This window comes from Excalfactoria chinensis, chromosome 3 (genome assembly GCF_039878825.1).
Source record: "Excalfactoria chinensis isolate bCotChi1 chromosome 3, bCotChi1.hap2, whole genome shotgun sequence".
Taxonomy (NCBI): Eukaryota; Metazoa; Chordata; class Aves; order Galliformes; family Phasianidae; genus Excalfactoria; species Excalfactoria chinensis.
In genome coordinates, this window is record NC_092827.1 from 29,875,790 (window position 1) to 29,894,866 (window position 19,077).

At 42.2% G+C, this 19,077-nt stretch overlaps 1 protein-coding gene across 1 annotated transcript in view; it reads left to right on the forward strand.

Annotated features, from left to right (window-relative positions):
• The first annotated feature begins 5,793 nt into the window (after positions 1–5,793).
• The window catches only part of SH3BGRL2 (SH3 domain binding glutamate rich protein like 2), a 38,321-nt gene continuing 25,037 nt past the window's right edge, over positions 5,794–19,077 (forward strand). Inside the window, exon 1 of the mRNA XM_072332426.1 lies at positions 5,794–5,973. Within this exon, the coding sequence (XP_072188527.1) occupies positions 5,929–5,973 (45 nt within the window). The 5' untranslated portion in view covers positions 5,794–5,928. The remainder of the gene's footprint in view (positions 5,974–19,077) is intronic.

Genomic DNA, 19,077 nt, shown 5'->3' on the forward strand with positions numbered 1-19,077 from the left:
AAACATAATGCTTTAAAAACATACAGCTCTGGAAGGAATAAATAAACATTAGGAAATTCTGCAGGGTTACTTTACCAAAGGATCCCAAAGTGTATCTGCTTTGACAGGCAGGTACACAGTGGCTCCGAAGAGCCTGAGTTGAGATGAACAAGATGCACGGAAAGGCAATGATTTTTGTATGTAGCTTTTAAGAAGCTGTTTGACTTCTTGTTTCTTGCTTGAAATGCAGTGCACAAATAATCTTTACCCTTAAATTTACAAGGGCTGCTCTGAAAGTAATACCTCCTATTTCATTATGCTGGCCCAGAATGTCAGAGGTGGAAGGTGGTTGTATGGCAATAGACGCTGAACCTACTCACCATTTTGTTGCTGTGTGGTAAATGGTAGCAGAGGGGCCATCTAACAAAATAGCATCTCACATGGAAGTGAGTATGAAGTGACGTTATGGAAAAGATTTCCTCCATGCAGAAAAAAATGGCAACTGTTGGAATTCATCCATGCTTGCTGAACATTTATGGAGACTGAACAGTGGATGTGAGCACAGTGAGGCAGTGGGTGGTACAGTGGCATAAACAACGTAGAAGATAAGCCATGTTCTGGATAGCCACGTGGATTTTCATGAGCATGGCATGTAGGCTCTTGTTCATCACAGGTGAAAATGCACAACTAATGGAGGCGACCATGTTGAAAAATGCTGTAGCTGAGAATTTGTTCCATCAAATAGTCTTACTTGCTCTTTGTACCTCTTGTAGTTCCCATGGAAATAAATATGAGGCATTACATTTGGAGCAACTATCACCTTTCCAAGTCAGAAACTTTTTTCCTCTGCTCTGTGAAATATCTGAAGAATTTCAAAGTACTGGAAAAATGATCACTACTCTTAGTTTCTTCTGTGCACAGTTGCTAGTACTTTAACTGCCGTGTCTTTAACTGCATCTTATTCTCCAGAAAACTACCTATTTTTGCCTTTGTGTATGTAAATATCATTGCTGATCCACTTCTCCTGCGTGCTGGAAGAAGTGAATCTAACATACTCTGCCAAAATGGAGCTGGAGCATCATGAAAAACTAGCCAAAGAAAATGGCCAAATTGACTGTGGTGGTAGGAAGCTTTTCTGAGGGCAGAAGTGTAATGCTGTATGACTGCTTCCTGAGTGCACTTTGCACCTAGACTGCTTGCTAACTTAAGCTTTACTGGAAATGCCGTGTAGCTGTAAGCTCAACGAATGATGAATGATTTAATACAGAAGATGTTTTTACCTTCTGGGTGAATTATTGCAAGTATGATGATGGGATTACATCAGATGATGAACTTCACAGGAAAATGTTTTTATTTTCAAAGGTTCTTAGTACTAGGAAATCCCAGAGAGAATCAAAGCAGCCACAGATAACCAGTCACACTTCAACTGAAGGGCAGCAGCTGAAAAGAATCAACACAGGTTTGGAATCATGTAGACGTGCTTAGATTGAAATGACATGAAAGAGGGTTTACTTGGCTATATGTGGTTAGTTTTTTATTTGCTATCAGCTATAAGGAGATGGCACAAAAATCATTCTGAAATCAAAAACAACAACACTTTTCTGCTTTCCTCAACATGCTACAGGTTTGCAACTGTGATAATTAAAACCTTCATCAAAATTGTTCCATGTCTGTCTCCTTTCCAAGGTGCCCGTTTTAATACCTTCAGCTTTGTAGTAGCTTTCCATGGTAACAATAGTCTCAGAGTACTTCAAGCCAAAAGAGAAAAAAAGTTATCTTGCGACAGTGTTTAGTTCTGTTGATGTTATCCCTAAAATTTGACTGTGGAAAAAGCTATGAAGTGCTCTGAAAGTAGAACTCCAGCCACAGTCAAGGTTTTGGAAAGCACGGCATCTTGTGTGAAACTGAATTTGCTTCTGGGAGAATTTGGTGTGATTTACAAAGCCTGTAAAGATATTTCTGCAGAGGACAGAGTGAACTTGGACTGTCTGACCTGATGTGGAATCAGAATATGATGCACAATCCACCTCTGCAGACATTAATGCACCACTTAGAAACTGTACTCCGGAGATTTTTTTTTCTGTGATTAAATTGACCCTTTAAAAATCCAGTGATTTCTAGGAAATACGTGCAGAATCTGGCTCCATACTGTCTTATCTTGCATATTTGGAGCTGTGTCTAACCACCAAATCAAGTGCTGTTACTCCCCTAATGGAACAGTCCTATACTCTTATTACCTTGGCCATTTTGTGGCTATTATAGCCTTTAAGTTACCTACTTTCTCTTTGGGTTGGCAGTGGGAGATCAGCTGAAGATGCTCTGGATCTCTGTCGCAGCTGGAGTGCTCTGTTTTCTCTAATATTTCTCTTCTCTTGTTGCTTACTACCATGATGGGCACGTTTCTACCAAGGAAACTTGTTCAGGATTCCCAAAGCTTTTAATGACACTCTAAAGCAGATGTTCTTTTTTTCTTTCTCCCAATATTCTGTGATACCTGGATTTTCTTCTAAAATGTCCTAGGCAAAGAATCTGCCTCCTTATCCATTTATTCTGGCCTAAATATAATGTTCAGTTTCTCCAGAGTTTTTCTTCTGTGCCCGCTGCATCTTGCTAAATAAACGATCTTTTGTCATGTTTTTCATACATCTGCAATCCTCAGTTTGTGTGTTCCTTGTTACCTTAGTAGCAGTAAAGTTCTGTATAATCTTCCATGAACATCTGGCATGACAATGAATCATTCTTACAATTAAAGTTTAGAAACAGCACCTCTCCACCATAAACTCAGATTTTCAACTCCAGTCTTCAAATGCAGTGTTTGTGCACCTCCTATGAACGTGGAAAACTGCTTATAAATCATTTTAATGTTGTTTTCATTTAGTAAAGTTTTTATACTTACCTAAATGTTTGTATATCTTGGTCTTCAAGCCTTTAGAACTACCTAGTAGAAATGAAGTTAAAAATATGGCCTTGGGACATTTACCATTGTCAGCTGTAGAATCCTCATGGTCAGTCTTAACCTACACATCTCCTGAAAGTGCAGAATGTAATGCAGCAAAATCTAATGGCATTTACTCTCCATAAAGTAGTAGTTCTCTGCTTAAGACCTATGTAAAGGAGGAAGCTGCTCTACAAGCTTAAAAATCTCTACCTTAAAAGTGAACTTTGAAGTTTTCCCTAACTTTCTGTGTTACTTCCATGGCAGAACTATCTTCTTAGCACATATGATCTATAATGAAACACTAACAAAAATGAAAATGAAAAATTGCCTGGATTCTGAATGCTTTCTGGCCCATGCTACATCACATGTGATCCTGAGAAATCACACATGCAAGATTTATATCACAAAATACTAGAAAATTACTTAGAAAAAAATGAGAATTATGTGAAAATTCACTGAAATACAAGAAAGATGTGGAGCTGTTGGGGCAGGTCTGGAGGAGGGCCATGGATATGATCAGAGGGCTGGAGCATCTCTCTTATAAGTAAGGTTGAGGGAGCTGGGCTTGTTCAGCCTGGAGAAGAGATGGCTCCAGAGAGACCTCATCACTGCCTTTCAGTACTTAAAAGGAGCTTATAAAGAGGAGACAAAACAACTTCTTACACAGGCAGATAGTAACAGAACAAGGGGGAACTGTTTTCAAGGAGAAGAGGGAAGATTTAGATGAGATATTAGGAGGATTTTTTTTTCTATCAGATGATGTGGTGCTGGCAGAGGTTGTCCAGGGAAGCTGAGGATGCCCCAACCCTGCAGGTGGACAAGGCCAGGTTGGATGTGCATTGGGAGTGTGGTCCAGGGGTTGGCAACCCATGGCAGAGCAGTTCGAATGAGATATACTTTAATATCCTTTCTAACTCAAGTCATTCTACAACTCTATGAAAATCTGTTCTAAATGATGTTTGAAATGACACTTTGATAAAGTTCATGGCAAAGTAGTGTGGATGCAGGCAGGATGCCCCCTTCTCTGTCTTAGGTAGAGCCTATAAGTAAGTGTGGAATAAGGAAGATTAAGTATTGGCTAAGTGTGTCAAATATGATGGATGGATGATCTTCATTAGCTCTGACACTTTAGCTCAACTTGGAATATAATACCTGGCCTTGAGTTTGACAGCTTAGACTCCAGCTCTAGGGACCTACTGACCTGAGAGCCGTGGGGAAAGAAGGGAGACTGCAGAACACTGAGAAACATTTATTCTGGCTTGGCTGGCTGAGGATTGGTTTGGGGCATTTGAAATAGAGTAGTGGGTTTGGATTTTTCTATCAGGTGTTTGTTTTACTTTTTCCATAGCTTTTGAGAATGTATGCAGCTCAGCCATAGACTCAAGTGCACTGAAATGAAAGTTGTTTGTTTTCTAGGTGGGAAAGGAGACTATAGTTTATTCAGTTCCCAACAAACATTCTCATGGAAATAACGCACAGTTATAAACAAAGCTTTTCAATGGTAGCACCTGACTTCTTGTTACACAACTGCTCCAGAGGACAGTGAGGCCAGTAGAAAGCTTTCCTAATGACTTCTACAGGGCATAAACTAAGCTCAAAATGAGTGACTGAGTGTCCTGATTATTCTCTATTGCTCTTGATAGACACATTCCACAAAATATGTCATATTTTGAAAAATGTATACAAATATTAATTATATATGCATATATGTAATTTATATATATATAAATATATATACTGTGCGACGTGGTGTAGGGAGCCTGCTTTGGCAGGGGGGTTGGACTCGATGATCTCTAGAGGTCCCTTCCAACCCCTATAATTCTGTGATTCTGTGATTCTGTAAATAAAACATAAAGAAAGCTTTAGGAACATAGCTGGCACTTGGAGTTGTTTGACTATGAAGAAAAAAGCCAAGTCATAGTCTGTGCTGAGATCAGACAATGGAAATTTACTGAGGCTGGTGACAGGGCAAAGGTCTGGAAGAGCTCCACCATTGGGGTAAAATGGTGGAAAGAGAGAGTTTAATCACAGGAAATGAATAACCATCTGGCTGCATGTAGAGAATTAAGAGGATGTAGGTTACAACCATACTAATGCATTTAAGTCTAGTAACTACGTATGTCTGAGTCCTTAAATACAACCCTCACAGACCCAAAGCTTAGGAGGGCTGCAGGGTTTTCTCTGTCACTTGCTGATGAACTGACTGATAAAGAGTGATTTGGGGTTATTCTGTTGATTAACAACATCTGTTCTGTCCCTGCCAGTACTCGACAGCCATACGCCTACACCAGTGCACGAAAAGAGAAGATGGTGTTTAACTCCTCTGGGATGTGCAGGAGTGCCCCACGTGTGCCAAAGGCTGCCCCATGTCCCACCACTCACCCTGACGGGAGCACAGTGCTGAGGCCTGCTCACATGGCACGTTTTTCTTCACCACTTCGCTGTTGCAAATGGCAGACTGCAGAGCCAGACCTGGGCCTGCCAGGGCAGTGCAGTGAGAGCAGGAGGATCAGGAGCAGCCAGGTGGGATGGCCTGACATGAGGTGGCCCACACAGCAAAGCTGTGTGGTGTAGCAGTGAATGCAAACGCTCTGTGCACTGGAGCTGACCCCTGCATCCACGTGGAGCCACAACAAGCGGGCAGGGCGCTGAGGCACAGCAGCCTTCACACAGTCTGTAGCACTCACCACTGCCGGGCGTTAGGGATCGGCGCACCTCCGTTCCCATCTCACAGCACAGCAAACACGGGGCGTTCCCGCAGCCCCGGAGAACTACATTGCCCGTCGGGCGCTGCGCTCCGCCCCTACCTTTCCCGCCTCCCGCCGTTATCGCCTCTCAGCGCCGAGCGGAGCGGCGCGCCTGAGGGCTGCGGGCCGAGGAGGCGCTGCCGGCCGGGGCTGCGCGCGGGTGGGCGGCGGTGGAGCGGCGCGCCCAGTCCCAGAAGCGGCGGAGCGGTGTCCCCGCTGCCCGTCGCCCCGTCCCGTGACCGCGGTGCGGCTCATGAGGTGAAGATGGTGATCCGCGTCTTCGTCGCCTCCTCCTCTGGCTCGGTGGCGGTGAGTGCGAGTGCGGCTCAGCCCGCGGGGCCGGGGCAGTGCGGGGGGCGGGCGGAGCTGTCCCAGCGGCGGCACCCGGCAGGTGCGGGCGGTGAGATGGGGAGCTTCGGGCAGGGAGCGCCTCTCCGAGTGAGCAGTCCTGATAGGGAAGGTCTAATTCGTGTCCAACTCCCTTCTAAAACACAGCGCCGAGTCTCTCTGCTTGACCGGAGCTCCGAGAGCTTTAATTATGTCCGTGACCGTATTTTTGTGTAAACTGACAGCTCTGGCTTCTGTGAAGGCAGTCTGAATTGAAGCTTTCAATTAAATTGGTTTTCCAGTGAGAGCCATGGGAAGGACTCGGATGTAGGTGCTATTCTCTGTGCCTCAGCAGTGAAGGCAGGAGCGTTTTTACATGAGGGAAAGATGCAGAGCTGTGTTTGCCCATCCGAAGGCTCAGTGTGCGCTCCCTTCCTTTTGCCTTTCACTGTGCGCTACTTGCTTTCATTTCAGTGGCACCGTGACAGGTCTGTGTCCTGATATGTTTTGGCAGGAAAGGTTCTGAATGCTAAGTAACTGTATTACAGCTAATAGCAACTCATTATCCATTTCAGTGACCAAAGGAGTGAATATGGAGTGCTTTCAGAACTCCAAGTCATGTTTGTGAAGCATTCGTAGCAGGAACATCTCCTGTGCACATGCAGGTGGTCCAGCACTGTGAGGATTACTTTCTGTTCTGTGCTCCCATCTCAAACAATACTGCCCGGTGTTATCATTTGATTTTGCAGGGGGTGAGGTCTGAGCCGCATAATTGACTCGCCCATATCTCCTGATCTGACTTCTCTGCAAATAGGTTATTCACTGGAGTTTTTGGCTCTGCCCTCCCTTTCCACGACCTGCTAACAGGATGCATATGCTATTGGTAGCAGCACTGTAGCCCATCTTTGAAAAGAAATGCACATCAGTGCTGACTTTTTTTCCCCTGTGTTTTACAACACAACAACATATAACAAGAACAACAGTTTGCATGCTGGTGATAATCAGCTTATTTTTGTATAGTCACAGTATGTCTGAGTGCAACCCAGACAGAGAAGAATAGGTAATGGAGGGCTGGAAGGTACTGTTAGCCAGGAGCAGAGCTGTGACATCTGTTTTCTGTCTCTTCTGTTTTTCTTTTCATCATTGTCTCCACAACATCGGGAACCTTCACCATGGGTTAAGGTCCTGCTGTGCACAGTGTTGCATCTCAAGGCCTTTATTTCTGTGGGTTTTGTGGTGGTGCCTATAGACTGTGGCTTGCTGACGGAGAAAAATGACAAAGGAAAAGCTATTATCAGTGGGTTGAGCAGGAAACCACACCTGGAGAACGGGGCAGTTGCTGTATTTGCACATCTTTAATCAGGGAAATTTTAAATATACTTTTGTCCTCCTGAGCGTAAGAACTATAATCAAGCAGAAGTGAAGTGAAACAAAAAATCCTGTCATTCTTATCCTGCTCCAGCCTTCATTAAAACTACAGAAGCTACTTTTTGGGATGCAGCTCATGAGACAGCACGATATCCCTGTCCAGAGAGATTAGTACCCCCAGTAGATGGCTACTTCATCTTATACAGAAAATCAGTGTTGTAGTCTATGGTTTAACTTCTACCTGTAGGTCAGCTTGTGTCAAACTGTAGGGCTGCTGTTTGTGAGAGTGGATGTAACTGAGTTTGTTATCTGACTTCAGTATGTAACCAGAAAATTGTGTGCAATGTTTGCTGATAAACTAAAAGCAGTGTCATAGTGACAGGATTTTTCTAATCTCACTAGAGATGTTTTGTTAAACTCCTCTTTATTTTAAGACAGAAAGCTCACCTGGTCTCTAGAGCAAGCTTTTGGATTCCCATGCTACCTTCAGTGTGCTGTTGAACCAGGGATGTATTTCTATCCTTTTTCCTCTTCATGCCTGGAATAGGCCTGCTTTGGATGTATTTGCAAAAAGGGAGGGGTGAAGATGTTGTTTACTTAAATAAAAGTAATATACAGCCATTTCCTTATGCTACTGGAGAAAGGGTTGAAGCAGTAAATATAAGTGAAGCAGTAAATATATTAACTCTTCTAGTCTTTTGAATACTCAGGTTGGATGATACGTGTCTAACTGTGCTGTTTCTAAGAAATATACTAGTCCTGGAGTCAGCAAACACTTCTGTTAACATAAGTATGACCTTTGTTGGCAACTTTGATGTGTTTATTGATACAGTTGCTTGCTGCAGTTTGTTTCGAGCTAAAGGTAAACATAAGTGATAGATGTACCTAGTTCTGAGAGTTCAGTGCATGAAGTGGTTTGCGAGTGATTATGGAGAATGAGGAAGAGAAGTTATTGGAGTGGATGGGGAGGGACTGAGAACAGTGTGAACTTTTCCTCCCTTTGGTCGTGCCTTCTCCCTGCAACATCTTCCTCACGTTTGAAAGCTGTTAGATCACTGAGAGGTTAATACTACTAGTATTGCTTTACAAGAACACTTGTGAGTGTAAACTTGTTATGAGCTTGAAAGAGCCCATGGTTCACAAAACCTAGTTATTTAGTTATTGTTTGAATGAAAACATTCCTCTTCAGTGCTTTCTGAGGGCAAACTGTGGGTTTACCCTGTGTGGATGCTGAAGGAAAGTCCCTGGGTTCTCGCTGTGGAGAGAGGCATGAGGCATTGTGTGTACGTGTACTCTTGTAAATAGCACCATGTTGTTTTAAGCGTGCATTAGAAGGATCCAGCTGAATCACAGTGGGAAGCCTCTGCTTAGGCAGACGGGTATGTTTTTACAAGCTTTACCATCTTCTGCTTTTTCTGACCTGAATTTCTATTTGTTTCTAGACATCTGGGTCTCAAATTCCAGGCACACTGCAGGCTCCGGTGGCAGGCTTTGCTGCTCCTCTTTACTGAAAGGAATGAGTGTTATTTTGTGTTTAGGAGAAAAGCCACTTTAAAATTAGTTATTTTCTCTCCTACCAGTGCTTCGATATTTTGAGGAAATAGTTTGTCCTTGTTTTTCACCAAATAACTCCGAGGTGACTGTAATTTAATCCACTTCACATTTTCCATTTACCAATAGAAATCCACAGTGCAGTATGTATTGACTCGGCTAAATGGTTTTCAGTGTTTTAAAGCTAGGTCCACCTTTGACAGGAAGCAGGTTACCAAACTCTGCCTGGAATCCCTGCAGCTGTCTGGAAATACTAAACTGGAGGGGACTTCAGTCCTCTTGCAGTTAGAGGACTGCAAGTTCAGGTAAAAAAAGAGTGTTGTTGAAGAGCTTTCAATGGACAAACCTCAAAAAAACTGTCGCTCTTGTACTTTCTTCTCTCTGGTAATAATGTATTACCTTAGAGCTTCCTTTAAGCTGAACATATATTGTAGGGGAGTTACCAGTATAGCAGAAGAGACAGTAGAATCTACTCTGACTAGTGAGAGTTCCAAAACACTTTCCTATCAAAATTTCTTTTTTCACATCTCAAGAACACAAAACAACTGAAATCAATTCTATTTAGTGTACAAGAGCAAGCACTGCTCAGGTATGTTCTTTATGAGAATATGTTTAGGGGAACTGGAAGTTTGGAAAAAGCACAGCATGATACAATGAAAAAAAATGGGCTTTAAAGAATGATAGACGATTGAATTTTGATTCTTGTTATTGAAGAGAATTATGGGTATATATATATAAACTAGGAAGCTTGATAAGTGTAGCTGTAGTTACTTTGTTTCTATAGTAAATATCAGTTTTATGAGACTACAACTCTCCTTTTGTTTAGGCATATTATGTAGATCAATGTATAAATGCAAACAAATTGGAGTTTTTGCTTTCTGGGATGATTTTAAACTACAGTATAATGCATCAGAGTGCCAAAGCAATCACAGTCATGTTTGGTTGGTTGGATAATGTAATTGGAGACAAATCAAAAGCTAACATTCTTAAAGTGCAGCTTATCTCCTACCGATAATGAGGACTTTCATCTCCACCCTTATTTGTGCAGTCCTTGTAACTCCACATCTCTCATTATACTTCTCAGGAAGAATGTACTTGTTTAGTGGCATGCAGTACTGATGTAGAATGTGTCACTTCTAGAGTATTTACCATCTTTTTGGCTTTGTTTTTGCCCCTCTGCATCCCCAAAAAGTGCAAATGGCTTTACTGGTTTCTGTCACTCCTGACCGCAGGTTGCTGTGGCTGAGGGAGCCTGAGAGCTCATTACTGACTTCTGCCAGATGGGGAGGTCAGTGCTGAATCATAGAATGGCCTGGGTTGAAAAGAACAACAGCGATCATCTAGTTTCAACCCCCTCTGCTATGTACAGGGTTACCAGCCATCAGACCAGGCTGCCCAGAGCTACATCCTGGTTCTGGCCTTGAATGCCTCCAGGGATGGGGCATCCACAACCTCCTTGGGCAACCTGTTTCAGTGCGTCTCCACCCTCTGAGTGAAAAACTTCTTGCTAGTATCTAACCTAAACCTCCCCTGTCTCAGTTTAAAACCATTCCCCCTTGTCCTATCACTGTCCACCCTCGTAAACAGCCATTTCTATTTATATGCTCCTTTCAAGTACTGGAAGGCCACAATGAGGTCCTCCCAGAGCTTTCTCTTCTCCAAGTTAAACAAGCCCCATTCCCTCGAGCTTTCCTCATAGGAGAGGTGCTCCAGCCCTCTTAGTGGCCCTTCAAGACTATCTCCAAGAGCTCCACATCCCTCCTGTACTCGGGGCCCCAGGCTGGGATGCAGTACTGCAAGTGGGGCCTCACAGGAACCAAGTAGAGGGTGACAATCACCTCCCTCTCCTTGCTGGCCACTCCTCTTTTAATGCAGGCCAGAACACAGTTGGCCTTCCAGGCTACAAGCACACACTGCTGGCTCATGTCCAGCTTCTTGTTCACCAGGACTGAAGGCTCCGTCTGGTCTTCACCTTAAGGACCTTCTGTGGATCTCCCTCAAGTCTGTATCCCAGAGAAGCCCAAGTTCCAGGTGCACCCTCCTTCCCTATAATGGAGAGCACCAAGAGCCTCCAAACAGTGGTTCAGAGACCTGGAGGAATGTGTACAGCAGGGAGCCCAGCAAGAGCCCTGGACACCAGAATACATACGGAATTCAGACCCTTTGAATGTGGTATTCATTACCCAGCTGTTGCGCCATTCTGTGCTGCTCCAGTGCTTTTCAAATATTTACCTTTCTACTTGGCAGGTAGATTATGTCAGAAACAACGTTACCTCGTAGAAATTCTTGAGACTAACTACATATTAACGTGAGCAGCATGACTGTTACTGACCTTTGTTTGCTATTGTAGCTGTAATAAAACTTCAAAGGAGGTATTGTTCTGATGGGGTTTCCGAGGACTGGAGTGTGTGCTTTGGATCTTCATATACTCATCTGCTTTGTATAGACATATGGTTAAATGCCTTTAACTGCTGTATAGTGCCATTCTCGTCAAACACTTAGCCCTCTGTTTTAAATATATTCAAATTGTCAGGAAAAAAGAAAAATTATTAAATAGTAACTTGCTTATTTTAAGAAGTTCCTCTCCCCTGCCCCCCTTTATTCGTTTATTTTAATTTTTAATAGAGCATAGCAGTGTGAAAGTGATAGTGACCTGTTCTCTTTAATCTTCTAGCTATACCATCAAAGCCTGGAAAAGCTTTCTTATAACTCTGGTCATAGTACCGGTGATCACAGGAGATTGCATACAGCAGAATCTGGTTATGTTAATTAAGTTGAAGTAATTGAATTTACTAACGTAATAACTAACTTGCGTGCAGTTTAATGGTATGAATGACTTTTGGAATGTTTTATTTTCTGCATTGTTTTGGGATCTGAAAGTCAGTTGGTGCCCCCGACTCACCTGCCTGTTCTCCATAGAGCACAGCCCAGGAGGAGAGGCAGAGAATGAAGCACATGCCACTCTTCAGGCATCCTTGTTTTGTTATCCGGTGCTAGGGCACCAGCTTGTAAACTGCCACACTTACAACTGTCATCATCACATAATTCTCTGCCAGCACTGCTCCTGCAGAGTCAAGCTCCAAGAAAGGGACAGGCAGCTCTTATGCTGTGAACATATTGGATCACTGTAACTGCTTGCTTCAGTGAAGCTGAACTGGAGCTCTTGGTACTTGATAAGCTCATCTGGTGAATTCAGACTGAAGGCAGTGAGCTTTCCACGTGCAGTTTACTACAGGCTCGGTGTTTTTCTTCTTGTTGCTACAAAGACCACTCAGCCAGGGGACTCTCAACCGAATTCTGCTACTTTTATACAATGCTGTTGGCTCCAGCTTTGATTTGCTCTAATACCATCTGCAAACAATGTAGTGCAAACACTAGCAGAATGGGGATGTAATCTTTTGTTTAAGATGAAAGAATTGGAGTGTTGGTGGGAAGGCTGTATTGGGCTACTGAGGCTCTATCTATGTGCAAAGCATAGTGAGGGAGGGAGGGCTGGTTGCGTGATTTACAGGGCTCCTTCTGGAGGAGACCTTAATTTCCTGTAAAGTGCGTGTTCTGGTAGACTAGAAACAAATAACTGCAATTCTTGTGAAAACACGTTTTCCGCATTCCTGAATACTTCCCCACTTTTATTATTTAAAGATTTATAGGTAAACTTCAAGAAACGAGAAGGGCATGCTAGTAAAGTTAAGTGTACAGCTGAAGTTAATAGTAGTACCAAAGCTCAGAAAACAAATCTCCGCACTGCAAGAGGATAAACTTATTCAAAGTATCAAAGTATTCAAACCTTTCTTAGTACTTGTAAGTACTTGCAGTTACTAAGAAAGTACTACTTAGTGTTTATATATATATATATATATATATATATATATATCTGCATTTTAATGTATATATTGAATATTCTGGTTCTTGTCAGAGGTAAATATGTGTATGCTATATATGCTCACTGTTATATAAGTCCATTTCACTTGTTAAATGAATGCTATTGATTTTAATGAGTATCAAAGCAGAAATCAATTCTAGGATGCATCCTGTCACTTGCCCTCTCTTAGATTCTCTCTTCTACTTTTCCAGTTTATTTATTTCAGATGGTTCATACTCATATGTACCTGAAGAGCAATTAGGATTTGTGGAGAAATAATCAGCATTTCAGGACATTCTTTGCTGCAGACAGTCAGGACCTCTTTTGTCTTTAGCTAGGAGCCTGAGTCAAGTTGGAGGTATAGAGCTGTTACTAAGCTGGTAATCTAGGCTGTATCATTTTACCAGCAAATTCACAGAAGGGCAATGGTTTCCTCAGCTGCAGCCTCCAGTGCTGGCTCCTGAGGGGATCTGTCTCAAATGAAATACTGTGATCTTTGTTTTGCACGTGGTGTGTAAGTTTGATAAGTAATGAACGCAGAAATGTCATAGCGCTTGGAAACTATCCCTAGTTAAAATCTACTGTGTGTGTCCAAAACCACTGTCAACTTTCAGCAGGTCAGCCTTTTCTACCAGCTCAACATTTAGATAGTTAACATTTAGCAAGTCCCTGAAGCTGGCACATTTCATTCTTGGTGAAGTGAAGGGAAACATAGAGGCAGTGATGATGTTTTATCCCTGTCAATAAAAGCAGTTTGCAATTGCTTTTGATTCTAATGTTTGAAAATGAAAATCAGATTAATTTCAGTGGGACTTTTGTAGATGAGCAGTATGACCTGATTTTTCTTGAGATGCTGGCCAACTTCAAGTGCTTTGAGTGGAGGAGGGGGTAACTGAGGTGCAAGAGCAGCATGGGAACTCACTGAACACGGTGTTTGTTTCAGAGAGAGGTACCGTGAGCGCAAAGCTCTTTGTCTTTTGGATCAACATCTTGGGGTGAAATCTTTTGGATTCTATTCTTGCAAGGCTATGGAAGTCCTTCCATTTGGATGTGCTGCTCCAAGAGCTATTCATCACCAATCAGACTGGGCTGAGAATAAAGCTTGTAGATGTCATACTTCTCAGGTGATTGGTGCTGTAGTGATGAGAAACTTTCCAAAAATGAGTTATCTCTGTCTTCCTGTTAGTGATGGAAGAGGGAAACAACTGAATTTTAGATCAGTGAACAAGCGTGTTTCACTTACATTTAATACTGTATGACACTGCAAAGTAATTGAGTTTGGCAGAGAAAAGAGTAGCTGTGTTGCTGGCTAATTTGTGAAGAGAAGCTCTTTGGAGGCACAGGTTGTTCAGTGACTCATGTTAATCATCAGTAACAGCATGCCCTTTTGTTTCTGCCCATCTCCCCTGGGTAGCAACAGAGCTTGTCCTGGCAGTTAACAGTTCCAGGAATCGTTGGTACTTTAGTTATCCTGAGGTAAAAGAACAAATCTCCATCACTCTTGCTAAGAGAGTTTGTAAAACTGTAGGATGTTTCTCATTTCAGTACAAGGAGTAGACTTGTAGAAGCTAATGCCTAGGAAAAACCTCTGCAAATCTATTGATCTACCTTTGGAGTATTTATATGTAAGTGTGGATTTCTGCATGGAGACTAACTTAGCCTGGTGTATATGTATGATAGATGATAACTTAGTTAAATCTAAACAGTTTTTTTACATCCACAGAAGAGTGAAAACAACAGTGTTGCTGTGCCTCACACTGACTGCCCAAAAATGCACAAGTATCTGCCCGGGCCCTGCCAAAAATGACCATTCATTTATTTGAATGGCTAAACCTTGTAGCATTGTAAATGGATGTATGTCTTTTGTGTAAACGACAGTGCTAAAGCTGAAATGTTCACTCAGCCCTATTATTCTGAGTGTCTGGCCTGTGCTTAAGAGCTTTTCTTATGTAATTCATTTCAGAAAATGAGACATCTTCAAAATGTCACAGAAGTTACACAAATTTAAGTATTCACCAATGTAATTGTAGTGGCTGGTTGGGACAAATGGCGGCATAACTGTTTCCTTTCCTCTAATGAAAGGATATCTCAGGGTTCTGAAGAGCTCTGACAGGGCTAGCAGTGGCACTTTCAGACCTTACTGCTGATAACTTCAGAGTTGCTTTTCTGCCTGTTGTAAAACCTCTGGAGAGGAAAAAATGTCTCTTTGCTTGCAGCCCTGTGTGTCTGCCTTTGTGGCTGTTGAAAATGGGCTGGTAACACTTGCAGCTGTGAAACTGAGCATCCGAGTACAAAGACATGTCCGGCTTTGCCACTGCTGCGTAAGTGATAGCTGTTGGCAAGAGGGGAGTAGTAAGCTTCTGCTTGCAACAAAGCCATCAACAACCACGGCATCTGGCTTTCTGAACATCCCATTTTATGGACTGTTCTGTCACAAACTCTGCTGGCAGAGTTTCTGTTGGAGTTTTTGTTTGTAAGCAGAGCTCTGAAACCGCAAACATGTACTATGTGTCAAATCCAAATCAAAACACGTGATTGTGTATATGTCCCTCACACATGCTGATAAATTCTTCCTGTTTGCTTTTGGCTTTTCAAGCTTTTACAGAGAGATAAAGCTTTGTTTACCTTTGCATGCCAGGACCTATAGCCCACTGGGATCCTTTTTACCAACCTTTTAACACAAATCCCCTGAATTAACCAGGTGGATCCCTCTGGGAGCAAGAGAGCATGACAGGAAAAATATCTGCAATTTTTCATTGATGGAAGTTCCATCACAATGATCATGAGTTAGTTTACTTTATTTCTTGACGTTTTCATACGCTGCCGAGTAAGATATTTGGTATCATTTGTGCTCTCAAAATTTTTGAGTGAATATTTGGAACACTTTCAAACTCAACGCTTACAGATTAATTAAAGACTTGTTTCTTAATCGTTGAATTGGGTCTTTGCTTTTCAGACAAAGGCAAATGAGTTTTCATAGGCCAATTTGAAAGAAAGCTTTCTTTGATCTGATAAACAGTAAAGTATTATCAACCAAAACCTGTTTTTTCTGTCACTGTGGGGCTAGTGAAGTTTTCACCCATCTGACCCAAACAAAAAAGCATGCATGAAACATTTGATCTGGATCTGCATCTCCTAAGGTCAGACAATCTTCTGAACCATCTCTGTCTGAGTGACCTGATATGTCCATATGGAAGCAGAGGCAGGAGCAGCATTTGAAGGAGTTGGATAGCATCAAATTGTTCAGGAGGAGCCTTGTAGGAAGCCAATGCTTATTAGAAAGGAGAAGCAGAACTAGCCTCTGATCAGAGAAGGCAGCTGCCTCATGGCCTTGTTCTGCAAGAAGGAAGGAAGTCCTTCCTGCTCAGCGAGGCTGATTTGCCTGTGGCAAGGACTAGTTTGTAACAAAGATGCCATGCACTGGGCCCTGTGGAATCTGAAACTATTTGGGTTGTACTGAGTGATACCTTCGGCTGTGTGGAGATGACTCCAGCTGGCCTCACAGGAGGTGTACCTGCAGTTTGTGGGATAGCAATCAGGTGGCTGCTGTGTTGGGGGGGATCAAGAAAGGGATCTGCAGGCATATAAAAGAGAAATCTGTGTGCACATCCAGGAGCTCTAAGAAGACATAAGCAATGTGGGCATAGCTGTGTTTGTTGATAGAGAAAAAGCACTGATGTTTGTTAATAAAGTTATGAGCCTCACTCTGCTCTCAGTTGAAACAGAGGTAATTTTGTTATTGATCTGAATAACAGCAATGGCAATCAGCTCTCATTTAGAGACTGATATCAACAAAATCCATCATCCTAGCCTCACGAAAGCATATTTCTAGAACTTTTCAGTAATGCCACCCTATTTTATCTAAAACCTGACATTCATCTGGAGCCACTAATGCATTTTTCTGTTGCTATTCCATATACTGCTGGGAAAACCTTTAAATATCCTTAAAAACTTAGCTCAACCAATTACAAATGACTGGTGCTGCTGTTGCTGCTGTCCCTTCAAAGTGCATTATCAGGGGTGTGTTTATCTAGCTGGCAATGGCATGCCTGTGCTGTGCGGATAGTGTCTTTCAGAAGAGAAGGGCGGACTAGACAACTTCATTGCACAATCTTGTTTTTGACATTCTTGGGAGCATTCTGGGATCCTGATGTCTCTGATCTCTCAGGATCAGAAAGCAAATAAATGCAAGCATTGTCTTTCAGAGGGAAAGGCAAGATGTCTTTTCTAAGTGTTTGAGGTGACTTAGGCCCTTGATTGGACAGAGGATTGGTGTCTGTGTGTGCAGATACAGGCTGGTATTGATGTGGGAGCAGGGTTCTCCATAAAACCCAGCATGTCCTTTTGGGCTAGGCAGTACTTTAAGCTGAAAAGGCCTGCTGGTCTTGCAGCTTGCCTTAATGTCTCTTTGAAACTCTAAAAGACTGTGAGGATGCTTCTGTCTATGACATTATGTAGCTCCACATTCTGAGACAACAGCGAGCTGATGAGCAACAGTGAGAGCTCCAGCTGGTTGCTGCACTGCAGGTCCTGAGTGGTGAGATCCAGAGACCCCGCCCTGACCAAACAAAGCTAATTTAATTACTTGCTCCACCTTGGGTGTTCCTAGGTGCCTTTATGTGTTCTAATAGATAAATATTCCTGCACCACTGGGTTTTGATGAGAAGGAAGAAATGTGACCTACTTTTTGTTCTTTTCCAAAGAGTTTGCTTTTATATCTCATCTGCAGTACATACAGAAAATACAGCTGGGAGTGCTTTCTTCATTGTTACAAAACAATGTGGCTGATAAATACATTGAACTTGTTGTGAACTAGTTCTGTGCTCTGCTGACTCACCATGTCACACACACATACACACACACACAAAAAAAAAGGGAGGTGGGGAAAGGCAATTGTTTGTTTTCATCTTAAAAGTCTGGGTGATAAACATATTACATAACAGGAAGAATCTATGAATTTGTTAGGGGACTATTTTGTGTTTTTTAAAGTAAAAACTTTAATTTTTCTTTGTAGAATTTGAGCATTACAACACTTGCATGCCTTCCAAAGCACGCTTATGAAACGGCTCTCTTCAGTGCTTTTTCACTCTAAGGAACTACCAGATATTTAGTACATTCTAAGAAAATAAACTAGACATAGCTATCATGCTTTATTTTCCACACAAAAAAATACATCATAATTCTACCAAACAAGCATGATTCACACTAAGTGATACCTCTAAAACTCTACAGATTTTCAGCCGCAGCAGTATTCAACTTCTGTACGCCAGACCTCTCCCTACTTTACCAACTTGGGGAGACCCTGTGAGATTCAAAGATAGTTTTTCTGCTCTGTGCTATAAGGCTGAGGATTGAGTTTACAGTAGTTCTGAACTTGGCAATTCTCAACTACCTTACTGAACTGGGACTTTACTGGGAAGAAAAGATAACCTCCAGAATCTACCTACAGAAATCAAAAGAAAAAAGCATGTGAATAAACACGATGTAATGTGAAGGTCAGAGAACAGCTTGCATTTTCTTAGGAGGCAAACTCTCCTGTCGCTAAAGAGAGGTGAATGACTAAGGATTTCAGTTGTCATACTTGTGTTTATGCTTACATTTTGAAAAGGAAGATGGATGTTTCTTGTTGGAAGAGTTTCTTTCACAGTGCAAAAAAAAACTTGCTATAAACATGTCAGTTTGACAAAAGAGAAGAAGTTTAATGTAGAATACTAAACAGGAGTTCCAAATTATTCTCTGGCATGTTTGCGAGATGTCTGTTGGAAGAATGCATGGAAATAGAGCCTTCATTTTAACCAGTCTCTTGAATCACTGAAACATATGGTAAATCACGAACAAAAACATCTATCTCTTGAACAAAGTTAGCTGCCAGCCATGGTTTGGAGTGTTAGTATTTCGAAATGAGTTATTCTAGTCCTGCAGGATGGTTTCTTTTGGAAGACGGAGCTGAAAACATGCTTTATGAATCCCTAACATCTTGCAGGCTGCTCATAGATCCATGGAATCATTAAGATTAGAAAAGGCTGCTAAGACACTCAGGTCTAACCGTCAGCCCATCCCTACCGTGCTCACTAACAACTGATGCTGTCTTCTGTTCTGTGCTGGCCACCAGGACCCCAGAGTCACTGGGACTTCCAAGATCTGGTTCAGCTCCTGTTGCAAAGTCTCCAGGTCTTGTTTTGTATTAGCCAGTTTTGATTTCCTCAAGCAGTGGTATTTTCTGGTTTTGCACAGATGAAGCAGAATACAAGTTCATGTCATTAACTGGAAGATTGATCCAGATGATGACCAATAATGAGCCAAGA